Source organism: Scyliorhinus torazame, chromosome 1 (assembly GCF_047496885.1).
Source record: "Scyliorhinus torazame isolate Kashiwa2021f chromosome 1, sScyTor2.1, whole genome shotgun sequence".
NCBI classification, from domain to species: domain Eukaryota; kingdom Metazoa; phylum Chordata; class Chondrichthyes; order Carcharhiniformes; family Scyliorhinidae; genus Scyliorhinus; species Scyliorhinus torazame.
In genome coordinates, this window is record NC_092707.1 from 224233617 (window position 1) to 224248449 (window position 14833).

Genomic DNA, 14833 nt, shown 5'->3' on the forward strand with positions numbered 1-14833 from the left:
AAAAAGACAGATTTATATAAAAACTCTCAACCAGTAGATGTCTCAAAGAACTTCATCACCAATTAAGTACAACAGGCAACCAATTTGCACACATCTAGGTCCCACAAAAAGCTATGTGGTAACAAACATATAATCTGTTTTTGTAATGGTGATTTGAGTGATAAACATCGGCCAGCAATATCTGTTATGGTCACCTGAGAGGGCAGAAAGAGCCTTGGTTTAATGTCTTATTCAAAAGATGGCATCTCCAATAGCACAACACCTCTTCACTACTATGCTGGAGTACCAGATAGATCTTTGTGCTCAGCACCTGGTGTTGGACTTGAACCCAGACTTTCTAATTCAGGGCAAGAGTGCTAACATCTGAGCCAATTCTGGCACTCAAAGGCAAGGAGGTGGAGAAATGGAAGAGTTTAGACATGGAATCCCAGATCAAAGTTTGGTCAGCCCGAAGCACATTACCAATGGTGGAGTGAAGACGGGGTGATGCAAGAGAGGTCAGAGGAAGAGACCCGAGAGGTATGGGAAGTAGGGAATGAAAGTGGAATGATCATAGGTAAGCAAAGAGAGAGGCAGTTCATGGCCACGGTCAAGTTAAACACAAGAAAGAGAATTTCAAATGTGAGGCACTGAGAAATCAGAAGTCAATATAGATCAGCACAAGCAGGGATGATGGGCTGACAGGACTTGGTGCACAACATGATAATGGCAGTAATGTTTTTGAAATTTACAACAGATGGGAGGCTGACCAGGACAACATCAGATTAGTTTTAAAAAAAAAGGAAAATATTGCGGATTCTGGAGATCTGACATTTTAAAAAGAGCTGGAACTCAGCAAGTCTGGCAGCACCTGTGTAGAGAAAAACAAGAGTTAATGTTTTGAGTCCAATTTATGACTCTTTGGAACTGGAGAGAGACAGAAATGTGTTGAGTTTTATGGTATTGAAAAAGAAACAAGGTCAGACAGAGCACAAAGGGAAGGTGAGGGGTAGGATAGAGGGTGGGGGAGACTAAATTACAAAGATTTCATGGAACAAAAGAGAGTGGAAATGGTAGTAGTTAAGAAACACAGCACGGGCTTCCGGGTGCGGCGATGACCAGCTGAGTCGCACGTTTCGGCAGCTCCCTGTGAAACGGACTTTTGGGCTCTTGATAGGAGCCCCAACGGCAATTTTAACGGCTAAAAACACCGTGCGGTAAACCAGGAGGGTGTTCCCCCTGGACACGGATGGAAAAAGGAGAGGAAAGTGGCCGGATTGCAGCGGATCCTTTGGAACAACGGCAAGGAAGGCAAGCAAAAACCAAGATGGCGTCGGAAGGTGGCAGTTTCATATGGGGCCCTGAACAACAAGAGTTCTTGAAATGTTACGTGGAGGAGATAAAAAAGGAAATGAAGAAAGAGTTGTTGGCCCCGATACTACAGGCGATCGAAGGGCTAAAGGAGGAACAAAAGATCCAGGAGCAGGAGCTTCGGGTCGTGAAGGCGAAAGCAGCCGAGAATGAGAACGATATACAGGGCCTGGTGGTGAAGTCGGAGATACAGGAGGCACACCAGAAACGATGTGTGGAGAGTTTGGACGCACTGGAAAACAACGCAAGGAGGAACAACCTGAGGATTCTTGGCCTTCCTGAAGGTGTGGAGGGGGCGGACGTCGGGGCATATGTGAGCACGATGCTGCATTCGTTAATGGGAGCGGAGGCCCCGACGGGTCCGTTGGAGGTGGAGGGAGCGTACCGAGTTATGGTGCGAGGATCGAGAGCAGGAGAAACTCCCAGAGCCATAGTGGTGAGATTCCTCCGTTTTAAGGATAGAGAAATGGTCCTTAGATGGGCGAAAAAAACTCGGTGCAGTAAATGGGAGAACGCGGTGATCCGCGTTTATCAAGACTGGAGTGCGGAGGTGGCGAGAAGGAGGGCGAGCTTTAATCGGGCCAAGGCGGTACTTCACAAAAGGAAGATAAAATTTGGAATGCTGCAACCGGCAAGACTGTGGGTCACATATCAAGGGAGGCACCACTACTTTGAGACGGCGGATGAAGCGTGGACTTTTATTGTAGAAGAAAAACTGGAATGAGTGGATTATGAAAAAGAACGTTTGGACAAAGTGGTGGGGCGAATGGGGGGGGCGAAGAGGGGTTTTATGTTCTAATCCTGCGGTATGGTAACTTTTCTTTCTCCCACAGGTGGTGATGGGGGGAGGTGGGGAGGGAGAGGAGATGGGGCGTTGGCCATGGGAGGCGGGGCCGAGGGAGAGGCGCGGGCTTGGTTCCCGCGCTATGATAATTATGGCGGGAATAGAGAAGCAGGAAGGAGGGGGCGTCGCACGGTGCGAGCCGTGGTCACGGGGGGAAGCCGAGGTCAGCCAGAGTTTGCTGACTTCTGGGAGCAACATGGGGGGAGTAATTACGCTAGCGGGGGGTCTAGCGGGGGGGGTGGGAGGGGGGAATTACTGGGTTGCTGCTGCTGGGGAAAGGGGGGAGTGGGTACGGGAGAGGATGGGCGGGGGGGCACCGCCTGGGGGAGATACAGCTGCGTGGGAACTGGGTGAGAAGCTGGAAAAAGATGATGGCTAACCGGCAAGGGGGGGGGGGGGGGAAGCCCCCCAACTCGGCTGATCACGTGGAACGTGAGAGGGCTCAACGGGCCGATAAAGAGGGCACGAGTACTCGCACACCTTAAGAAACTTAAAGCAGATGTGGTTATGTTACAGGAAACGCACCTGAAACTGATAGACCAGGTTAGGCTGCGTAAAGGATGGGTGGGGCAGGTGTTCCATTCGGGGCTGGATGTGAAAAACAGGGGGGTGGCTATATTAGTGGGGAAGCGGGTAATGTTCGAGGCAAAGACTATACTGGTGGATAACGGGAGCAGATACGTGATGGTGAGTGGCAAATTACAGGGAGAGATGGTGGTTTTGGTAAACGTGTATGCCCCGAACTGGGATGATGCCAACTTTATGAGGCGAATGCTAGGACGCATCCCGGACCTAGAGACGGGAAAGCTGATAATGGGGGGAGACTTTAACACGGTGCTGGAACCAAGGCTGGATAGGTCGATGTCCAGGACTGGTAGGAGGCCGGCAGCAGCCAAGGTGCTTAAGGATTTTATGGAGCAGATGGGAGGTGTGGACCCGTGGAGATTCAGTAGACCTAGGAGTAAGGAGTTCTCGTTTTTCTCCTATGTCCATAAAGTCTATTCGCGCATAGACTTTTTTGTGTTGGGTAGGGCATTGATCCCGAAGGTGAGGGGAACGGAATATACGGCTATAGCCATTTCGGATCATGCCCCACACTGGGTAGACTTGGAGATAGGGGAGGAAACAGGAGGGCGCCCACCCTGGAGAATGGACATGGGACTAATGGCGGATGAGGGGGTGTGCCTAAGGGTGAGGGGATGTATTGAAAAGTACTTGGAACTCAATGACAATGGGGAGGTTCAGGTGGGAGTGGTCTGGGAGGCGTTGAAGGCGGTGGTTAGGGGGGAGCTGATATCAATAAGGGCACATAAAGGGAAGCAGGAGAGTAAGGAACGGGAGCGGTTGCTGCAAGAACTTTTGAGGGTGGACAGACAATATGCGGAAGCACCGGAGGAGGGACTGTACAGGGAAAGGCAAAGGCTGCATGTGGAATTTGACTTGCTGACTACAGGCACTGCAGAGGCACAATGGAGGAAGGCGCAGGGTGTACAGTATGAATATGGGGAGAAGGCGAGCAGATTGCTGGCACACCAATTGAGGAAAAGGGGAGCAGCGAGGGAAATAGGGGGAGTGAGGGATGAGGAAGGAGAGATGGAGCGGGGGGCTGAGAGAGTGAATGAAGTGTTCAAGACATTTTATAAAAAATTGTATGAAGCTCAACCCCCGGATGGGAGGGAGAGAATGATGGATTTTTTGGATCGGCTGGAAATTCCCAAGGTGGAAGAGCAGGAAAGGGTGGGACTGGGAGCACAGATCACGGTAGAAGAAGTGGTGAAAGGAATTAGGAACATGCAGACGGGAAAGGCCCCGGGACCGGACGGATTCCCAGTTGAATTTTACAGAAAGTATTTGGACTTGCTCGCCCCGGTACTGACGAGGACCTTTAACGAGGCAAAGGAAAGGGGACAACTGCCCCCGACTATGTCTGAAGCAACGATATCGCTTCTCTTAAAGAAGGAAAAGGATCCGCTACAATGCGGGTCCTACAGACCAATTTCCCTCCTAAATGTGGATGCCAAGGTCCTGGCCAAGGTAATGGCAATGAGAATAGAGGAATGTGTCCCGGGGGTGGTTCACGAGGACCAAACTGGGTTTGTGAAGGGGAGACAGCTGAACACGAATATACGGAGGCTGTTAGGGGTAATGATGATGGCCCCACCAGAGGGTGAAACGGAGATAGTAGTGGCGATGGATGCCGAGAAAGCATTTGATAGAGTGGAATGGGATTATCTGTGGGAGGTGTTGAGGAGATTTGGTTTTGGAGAGGGGTATGTTAGATGGGTGCAGCTGTTGTATAGGGCCCCAGTGGCGAGTGTGGTCACGAATGGACGGGGATCGGCATATTTTCGGCTCCATAGAGGGACAAGGCAGGGATGTCCTCTGTCCCCATTACTGTTTGCACTGGCGATTGAGCCCCTGGCGATAGCGCTGAGAGGTTCCAAGAGATGGAGGGGAATACTTAGGGGAGGAGAACACCGGGTATCTTTATATGCGGATGATCTGCTACTATATGTGGCGGATCCGGCGGAGGGGATGCCAGAAATAATGCGGATACTTGGGGAGTTTGGGGATTTTTCAGGGTATAAATTGAACATGGGGAAGAGTGAGCTGTTTGTGGTGCATCCAGGGGAGCAGAGTAGAGAAATAGAAGACCTACCGTTGAGGAAGGTAACAAGAGACTTTCGTTACCTGGGGATCCAGATAGCTAAGAATTGGGGCACATTGCACAGGCTAAATTTAACGCGGTTGGTGGAACAGATGGAGGAAGATTTCAAGAGATGGGATATGGTAGCACTGTCAATGGCAGGGAGGGTGCAGGCGGTTAAGATGGTGGTCCTCCCGAGATTCCTCTTTGTGTTTCAGTGCCTCCCGGTGGTGATCACGAAGGCTTTTTTTAAAAGGATAGAAAAGAGCATCATGGGTTTTGTTTGGGCCGGGAAGACTCTGAGAGTGAGGAAGGGATTCTTACAGCGTAGTAGGGATAGGGGGGGGCTGGCATTACCGAGCCTAAGTGAGTATTATTGGGCCGCTAATATTTCAATGGTGAGTAAGTGGATGGGAGAGGAGGAGGGAGCGGCGTGGAAGAGATTAGAGAGGGCGTCCTGTAGGGGGACCAGCCTGCAGGCTATGGTGACAGCCCCATTGCCGTTCTCACCGAGGAACTACACCACGAGCCCGGTGGTGGTAGCTACACTGAAGATTTGGGGACAGTGGAGACGACATAGGGGAAAGACCGGAGCATTGGGGGGGTCCCCGATAAGAAACAACCATAGGTTTGCCCCGGGGGGAATGGATGGGGGATATGGAATGTGGCAAAGAGCAGGAATAACGCAACTGAAAGATCTATTTGTGGACGGGAAGTTCGCAAGTCTGGGAGCGCTGACCGAGAAATATGGGTTGCCCCAAGGGAATGCATTCAGGTACATGCAATTGAGGGCTTTTGCGAGGCAACAGGTGAGGGAATTCCCGCAGCTCCCGACACAAGAGGTGCAGGACAGAGTCATCTCAAAGAAATGGGTGGGGGGTGGTAAGGTGTCGGATATATATAGGGAAATGAGGGACGAAGGGGAGACTATGGTGGACGAACTAAAAGGGAAATGGGAAGAAGAGCTAGGGGAGGAGATTGAGGAGGGGCTGTGGGCAGATGCCCTAAACAGGGTAAACTCGTCGTCCTCGTGCGCCAGGCTAAGCCTGATTCAGTTTAAGGTATTACACAGGGCACATATGACTGGAACACGGCTCAGTAAATTTTTTGGGGTGGAGGATAGGTGTGCGAGGTGCTCGAGAAGCTCAGTGAATCATACCCATATGTTTTGGTCATGCCCGGCACTACAGGGGTTTTGGGTGGGGGTGACAAAGGCGCTTTCAAAAGTAGTAGGAGTCCGGGTCGAACCAAGCTGGGGGTTGGCTATATTTGGGGTTGCACAAGAGCCGGGAGTGCAGGAGGCGAAAGAGGCCGATGTTTTGGCCTTTGCGTCCCTAGTAGCCCGGCGCAGAATATTGCTAATGTGGAAAGAAGCCAAGCCCCCGGGGGTGGAGACCTGGATAAATGATATGGCGGGGTTCATAAAGCTAGAGCGGATTAAGTTCGTCCTAAGGGGGTCGGCTCAAGGGTTCACCAGGCGGTGGCAACCGTTCGTCGAATATCTTGCGGATAGATAGATGGGGGAAAAAAGAAGGCAGCAGCAGCAGCCCAGGACTTTTGGGGGGGGGGGGGGGGGAGATAGCCTGTGACAAGGCAGTTGCCAATTAGGGCTAGTTTTCATTTTTGTTATTTAATATTTATTTATTTGTTGTTTTTTGTTTATATAAAAAAGGTTATTATTATCTGTATTGTTATAATGTTGTGTAAAGGATGCACAATGTACTGTGTTGGTTGACCAAAAATTTTCAATAAAATATTTATTAAAAAAAAAGAAACACAGCACGAGTCCAGTCGTACTCTGGACCTATTTAGCCTCATGAAATCTTTGTAATTTAATCCCCCCCATCCTCCAACTTATCCCCAATCTTCCCTTTATGCTCCACCATAAACCCCATCACATTCCTGCCTCTTCAGTTCTGAAGAGAATAAACTCAAACTAGTCTCTCTCACCTCAGATGCTCCTCGACATGCTTCCAACACTTACTTTCATTGGAGAAGTGAAGTGAGGATCTGACAAATGCATGGATGAGGTTTTAGCTTGCTGCAGCTGCTGTTAACTGTATCTTAATTGTTCACAGGTGGTAGGCATTAACTGGGATTTTACTTATCCATTTTTTTTCAATCCCATGAAGTAATCTTAAACCAAGATTACCAAATGGCCCACAAATGAATAAATTACCAACAAGATTTCACTTTTTAAAAACTTTTACTTTAACACGAATCAGAACCAAAAAAAATTCCACATGAATTATCAAGCAAATAGATGCTTCAAATAAAAAAGGTAAAATTTACTTCAAACAGTCGATACAACAAAGATAGCGTAGAATGTCAGTATGCAGGGACAGCATGCAATAAAAATGGCAAACGGAATTTTAGCGTTTATTACAAAAGGACTGGAATATAAAAGTAGAGAAGTGTTGTTGCAATTGTATAGGATGTATTGTGGAGTACTGTGTCCAGTTTTGGTCACCTTATTTGAGGATGGATGTGGTGGCATTGGAGGCAGCTCAGAGGAGGTTCACCAGATTGATTCTGGGAATGAAAGGGTGACATAAGAGGAGAGGTTTAATAGTTTGGGCTTATACTCGCTGGAGCCGAGAAGGATGAGACGGGATCAGATTGAGGTATATAAAATACTAAGAGGCATTGATAAAGTAAACGTAGACCAAATGTTTCTCCTTGTAGGGCAATTTAGAACGAGAGGTCACAGATATAGATAGGATATATGATTATTTAGAAAAACATAGTTTGATTAAAGATAGTCAGCATGGCTTTGTGAGGGGCAGGTCATGCCTCATGGAATTCTTTGAGGATGTGACGAGACACGTTGATGAAGGTCGGGCAGTGGATATTTTGTATATGGATTTCAGTAAGGCATTTAATAAGGTTCCCCATGGTAGGCTCATTCAGAAAGTTAGGAGGCATGGGATACAGGGAAATTTTGCTGTCTGGATACAGAATTGGCTGGCCGAAAGAAGACAGCGAGTCGTAGTAGATGGGAAGTATTCCACCTAGAGGTCAGTGACCAGTGGTGTCCTGCAAGGATCTGTTCTGGGACCTCTGCTCTTTGTGGTTTTTATAAATGACTTGGATGAGGAAGTGAAAGGGTGGGTTAGTAAGTTTGATGTTGACATGAAGGTTGGGGGAGTTGTAGATAGTGTTGAGGGTTGTTGCAGGTTACAGCAGGACATTGACAGGACGTAGAACTGGGCTGAGAAGTGGCAGATGGAGTTCAACCTTGATAAATATGAAGTGATTCATTTTGGAAGGTTGAATTTGAATGCTGAATACAGGGTTAAAGGCAGGATTCTTGGAAGTGTGGAGGAATAGAGGGACTTTGGGGTCCACATATATAGATCCCTCAAAGTTGGCCCCCCAGGTTGATAGGGTTGTTAAGAAGGCGTATGGTGTGCTGGCTTTCATTAACAGGGGCATTGAGTTTAAGAGCCGTGAGGTTTTGCTGCAGCTTTATAAAACTCTAGTTCATAGAACAATACAGCGCAGTACAGGCCCTTCGGCCCACGATGTTGCACCGAAACAAAAGCCATCTAACCTACACTATGCCCTTATCATCCATATGTTTATCCAATAAACTTTTAAATGCCCTCAATGTTGGCGAGTTCACTACTGTAGCAGGTAGGGCATTCCACGGCCTCACTACTCTTTGCGTAAAGAACCTACCTCTGACCTCTGTCCTATATCTATTACCCCTCAGTTTAAAGTTATGTCCCCTCGTGCCAGCCATATCCATCCGCGGGAGAAGGCTCTCCCTGTCCACCCTATCCAACCCCCTGATCATTTTGTATGCCTCTATTAAGTCTCCTCTTAACCTTCTTCTCTCCAACGAAAACAACCTCAAGTCCATCAGCCTTTCCTCATAAGATTTTCCCTCCATACCAGGCAACATCCTGGTAAATCTCCTCTGCACCCGCTCCAAAGCCTCCACGTCCTTCCTATTATGCAGTGACCAGAACTGTACGCAATACTCCAAATGCGGCCGTACCAGAGTTCTGTACAGCTGCAACATGACCTCCCGACTCCGGAACTCAATCCCTCTACCAATAAAGGCCAACACTCCATAGGCCTTCTTCACATCCCTATCAACCTGGGTGGTAACTTTCAGGGATCTATGTACAGTTCGACCACACTTGGAATATTGTGTCCAGTTCTGGTCGCCTCATTATAGGAAGGATGTGGATGCTTTGGAGAGGATGCAGAGGAGATTTACCAGGATGCTGCCTGGACTGGAGGGCATGTCTGATGGAGAAAGGTTGAGGGAGCTTGGGCTTTTCTCACAGGAGCGAAGAAGGCAGAGTTGACTTGATAGAGGTGTACAAGGTGATGAGAGGCATGGATAGAGTGGATAGCCAGAGACTTTTCCCCAGGGTGGAAATGGCTGTCATGAGGGGACATAATTTTAAGGTGATTGGAAGACGGTATAGGGAAGATGTCAGAGGTAGGTTCTTTACACAGAGTGGTGGGTGTGTGGAATGCGCTGCCAGCAGAGGTGGTGGAGTCAGAGTCATTAGGGACATTTAAGCGACTCTTAGACAGGCACATGGACAGCAGTAAATTGAAGGGGTGTAGGTTAGGTTGATCTTAGATTAGGATAAATGGTCGGCACAACATCGTGGGCTGAAGGGCCTGTACTGTGCTGTATTGTTCTATGTTCTATATAGGTTGAGAGGCGGTAGATTTAGAACCGAGATGAGGAGGGACTACTTCTTGCAGAAGGTGGTGAATTTGTGGAATTCGCTGCCCCGTAGTGAATCATTAAATAGTTTCAAGGAGATAGATATATTGCTGATTTTAAAAACGGGTTAAAGGGATATGGGGAACAGGCAGTGAGTTGGCTTTGAGACTGGGAAAAGATCAGCCATGATTGAATGGCGGAGCAGGTTTGAAGGGCTGAATTGCCCACATCTGCTCCAAATTCCTATGTATCTATCTTAGCAAGCACAAGCCTTCTCATTATCCCATGTACAAATGTGGCACTACATAGCTACACAGTTCCACAATATGTTATTCTTTATTCATGCAGGGTAGATCAGGAGTCCTATCCGACAACAGTTTTCATGGGTACGATTACCAGCAGCAAAGCACACTTCCACAAACCCTCTCTCCTTCAGCTCATGACATAGCCACTGGTGTAACTTTCCAGAGTTCCATTCCAGGTTTCATATACATTTTAAAGAAAGCTGTACTGTTTCTGGATCACAACTTATAAATAGACACAGCAACAAGGTATAAATAGACAGACTGAAACTGTGGTGGTCGTGTTAGAAGATGCATGCTCACTCTACAAAGGGCCAGCGTGGACACAATGGGCTGAATGGCCTTCTTGTATGTCTTAATTGACTCTATGACTCTGTATTGTGTAACTCTGAATAAATGTTTATAAAAAATGTATAAAAATTGACTACATTTTTTTCCTTCATGAAGTGGCTTTCTGGAATAGAAGATATTAGCACAGAATGGTTGCCTAAAGGTGACGGTCGAATCACAAGAATTGTTTTTAGTAGCCATTGTGGAAAATGGCAGAAATAAAGTATAGATTTTCAGGTTACAATTTCCTCTGATGTTCTGAGTCTGAATCATATAACCAGTGGAGAACAAAGTGGATATTCATACACAGTTATTTCCCTATTAAAGAGATAACAGGGTAAGGGTATTGATGTTGTTGTTTCTTACAAAAAGTAAAATCAGAAGTATTTTGGGAGCTGGATGCCCATTCAAAAACAGCTTCTTCCCTGCTGTTACCAGACTTCGAAACAATCCTCTTATGGATTGATCAGATCTCTTCACGCATATTCTCTACCGAGTAGTACGACACTCCTGTATGCTTCACCCGATGCCTGTGTCTATGTATTTCCATTTTGTATTTTATGTTTGCCCCATTATGTATTTTCTTTTCATGGTCTGTCTGAGCTGCACGCAGAACAATACTTTTCACTGTACCCCGGTACACGTGACAATAAACAAATCCAAATCCATCAGAGATGCTGTCCTTAGGGTGCCTGGTATGCACACTTAACCAATGAAATGCAGCAAGTGGTGGAAAATAGGGGAATTCCATCTTACAGTAAAATGGAAGTGAAGGAAGCAATATGTAAGCAGACCTACACGGAGTAAAATACACAGAACAATTATGGGAACTTTTAACCACTCCAAATAAACTGAGAAATAAACCAGCAAGAAGTAGGGAAAGCGATAAAGGGGAAAGGGAAAGTTGAGTCTTTACTGTGTATGCAGGACTCTTAGCCACTGCAAGGAATCACTGCTGGATCTAGCAATGGGAAAGGAATCACAGAACATAGGTAAGGCTGGGGGAACATCTACGTACAGTGATCACAACATGGTACAGTTTAAGATAAATTATGAGACACTAAAATGAAACGGTTTGAGTGAATGAGAATGGAAAGAGACAAAATAAACAAAAAAAAGACAGATAAAACAGCAGTACACACACACACACACATTTATTTGGATTGTCAAAAGGCTTCAATTGAATACCATATACTTGGCTCATTACTAAAGCCAGAACATGTGGAGTCAGAGGACAAATGGCAGATTGGACAGAAAGAGGAACGGGCAGTTACTTAGGTTGGCAAAAAGGTAGGAAGCTGTGCTTCACAACCATCGTTTTGGGATCGTTGTTCACTATTTGCATAAACAAACTGGACTCGGTATTGGAAGAACAACTTCAAAATTTGTGGATGACACCCGATTGTGTAAATACCGAGAAAGATCATGGCAAAAAAAATATTAATAAACTTTCATAATGCATATGCAATCAGAATTTTTTTTTTAAAATGTGCTAAGTACAAGGGCATTGTGGGTAGCACAATTGCTTCACAGCTCCAGGGTCCCAAGTTCGATTCCGGCTTGGGTCACTGTCTGTGCGGAGTCTGCACATCCTCCCAGTGTGTGCGTGGGTTTCCTCCGGGTGCTCCGGTTTCCTCCCACAGTCCAAAGATGTGCAGGTTAGGTGGATTGGTTATGATAAATTGCCCTTAGTGTCCAAAATTGCCCTTGGTGTTGGGTGGGGTTACTGGGTTATGGGGATAGGGTGGAGGCGTTGACCTTGGGTAGGGTGCTCTTTCCAAGAGCCGGTGCAGACTCGATGGGCCAAATGGCCTCCTTCTGCATTGTAAATTCTATGGTAATCTATGAAGGTCGCAAGAATAAGCAGGTTGCGGAAAATAGGAGTCTAAATGTGGTATAGGAGTAAAAGAATTTAGTGGTACAGATACACAAATCTCAAAAAATGAAAATGATAAAGGTTAATAAAGCCATTAAAAAACACATACAGTAAAGCACTTCCAGGGTTCACGTCCAGAGAGATAGATTTGAAACAAAGCGATGTTAAAACTTATATGAAAACTGGGGTACAGTGCACTCCGTACTGTGCACAGTTCAAGTCTCTATTATAAAAAGGATTGAAAGCCACTAGAGAGATGGTGCAAAATAGAGTTGCAAAGAGGATATCAGAATGATATCAAAAACGATTGACCACGTTGACTTGAAGGAATGACCTGATAGAGATGAGATCATCGCTCATTTGAGGGAGAAACAAATAGATTTTGCTGATTGGATTAGATGAAAAGGAGTGGGATGAGGGCTGTGTAAAGCATAAGCACTGGCAGAACTCTGCTGGGCCAAATGCCCTGTTTCTGTGATTTTGATGTAATTATATGCACATTATCTTTGTAAATTCTCTTCCAAACCGTGCATAGCACTTTTAATTAGTTGAATGCACCATCCTTCTCATGAACTAATAAGCATGAAAATAAATTATTTTCACGTGGGCGAGTTTTCATCTGTTCCATATGTTTCAATGAGATCCTCTCTCATTTTAAGTTCTAAGCAGCAATTACCCAAATCTTCCAATTGGAATTCTGTGTCTGATGTGGATACGTTTAAGTCTCCAACTTCCTATACAACAGCTAAAACACCTACTCGCAGGAATCCATGCAGAGATCAGTGAAGAGAATCAGGGCAGAAGCCACACACTCTTTTTACATTACAGATTGCCGTAAGATTAATTTAAATTTCCAGACTGAATGTGAATGAATGGGTGAGTGGGTGAATGTTAGTGAATGGGTAAGTGATGAATGAGTGAATGGGTGAGTATAGGATGGGCAGATGGGTGAGGCAAGTGGGTAAGTGAGGTGGTAGGATGGCAGGAGGGGAGGGTGGTAAGATGGCTGGAATGGGCAAAGTCAGCAGCGAGGCAGATGGCTAAGGTGGCAGGTGGGTCAGGGTGGGGTTGTCGGCTCAGAGGAGTAAGTTGGGTTGAGGCTCATAAGATTGGGTCGCAGGAGGGTGGGGAAGTGGTGGCAGTCAGGTGATGCGGGTAGTCAGTGTTAATGATTAGGAGGTCATTTGTATACTTATCCAGGAGTTGGACTAAGATAATTTTTTTTTCTGTCTAACATTTCATGGTTAACTATTCAGCTAAGTCACATGGAACAGTCCAAAGTCACCAACAATCAACAAGAGTCAGAAGGCAGCAAAGTGGCTCAGTGACTAGGACTGCTGCCTCATGTCGCCAAGGTCCCAGGTTCGATCTCGGCCCTGGGTCACTGTCAGTTGGAGTTTGCACATTCTTCACCCCCACAACCCAAAGATGTCCAGATAGGTGGATTGGCCACGCTAAATTGCCCCTTAATTGGAAAAAAATGAATTGGGTACTCTAAATTTATTTTTAAAATATTTTAAAAACCTCAGTCAGATACTTCTGCAGAGGATCCCAGGGAGGAGGATTGCCCATTGGTAGTTGCAACTTCCTGGGCAATTCCCACAGAGTCAGTACTTCCACAGGGTCGGCCCAATTTCTTCACATAAGACAATCCCCTAGGAACCAGTCTATTGAAACTTTGCTGTAGTCCCTCCAGGGCAAGAATGTCTTTCCTTATGTCAGGAGGATAAAGCTATAGACACTCCATATATGAATTCACCAAGGACGTGGAGAATTCTAGGAATACTTCTTTACTTTTTAGCATCAATTCCTTGTAACAGAAGCTAACAGACTAAGGGCTCTCCTGTTGTTTAATATACCTGCATGCCAACTTTCCTGTGGTTCAAGTACGTTGCTTGCAAGCACCCAACTTCCAAAGCTGATCAAAGTAAAAAGTATTTTTTCCCCTTCCCTGATGAGCACAAAAAAAATCAAAGAAAACATTACAAATCAGACTCACCGAGTTGTCAAAACTAAACCATTTGATGGCAAACTAATTTTTTTAACCCAACAAACCACATCACAATGAACAAATTAGAAAGACATGCTGCAAATTAAGATTAATCAACAAGGTTTATTTTATTGATATCCTACCTTTATTCTGTTCCAATGGCTGCTGGGAGAAAATGCTGTCAAGTACAGAGCTCTTCCATACCCTACCCTCCTGGGCAAGTACAGCCAGCATTTGAAGTTCTGGGTTCCCATATTCTGATAGGACTTTATGTGCCGCCTGCACAAACAATTGATAACATTTAACTTTATTATGCACAAGGTCACGTTGACATAAAAGAAGCCATTGAGTCTATGTAAATTAACTGGATTTCCAGGGCTATAGAAATATGCATAAAGGAGAAACCATATACCCTTAAAGGTGGCAGAGCAAATTTTAAAAAGGGGATTTAAAAAGCGCACGGGTTACTTGGGTTTCATACAGAGGAATAGAATACAAAAGCAAAAAGATCATCCTACAACACTATAAATCATTGGTTAGGCCTCATCTGGGAAACTGGGGACCATTCCAGGCACCACACTTCTGGAAAATGTAAAAGCAAGGTACAAAGGAGGTTCACCAGGATGTTGCTAATGATAAATGACTGTAGTAATGAGACATTGGAAAAGTTAGGAAAGTTTTCCTTGGATCAGAGAAGGTTAAGAGGAAACCCAATGAAAATTTTCAACATGGAGAGGTTTTGATAGAGTAAAGACGCCGTGCTGCATGCCATTGACTGCAATCAAAATTGTACCTTTCTGA

The 14833-nt window shown here is 45.8% G+C and overlaps 1 protein-coding gene across 4 annotated transcripts in view; it reads right to left on the reverse strand.

The window, feature by feature from the left end:
* LOC140419086 (zinc finger protein 292-like) overlaps positions 1-14833 on the reverse strand; it is a 277845-nt gene that overhangs the window by 71535 nt on the left and 191477 nt on the right. For 3 of the 4 annotated variants that reach the window (XM_072502855.1, XM_072502854.1, XM_072502860.1), the window contains exon 4: positions 14176-14311. The exons of the other annotated variant lie outside the window; for it this stretch is intronic. In XM_072502855.1, the coding sequence (XP_072358956.1) occupies positions 14176-14311 (136 nt within the window). The remainder of the gene's footprint in view (positions 1-14175; positions 14312-14833) is intronic. 4 annotated transcript variants of the gene reach the window in all.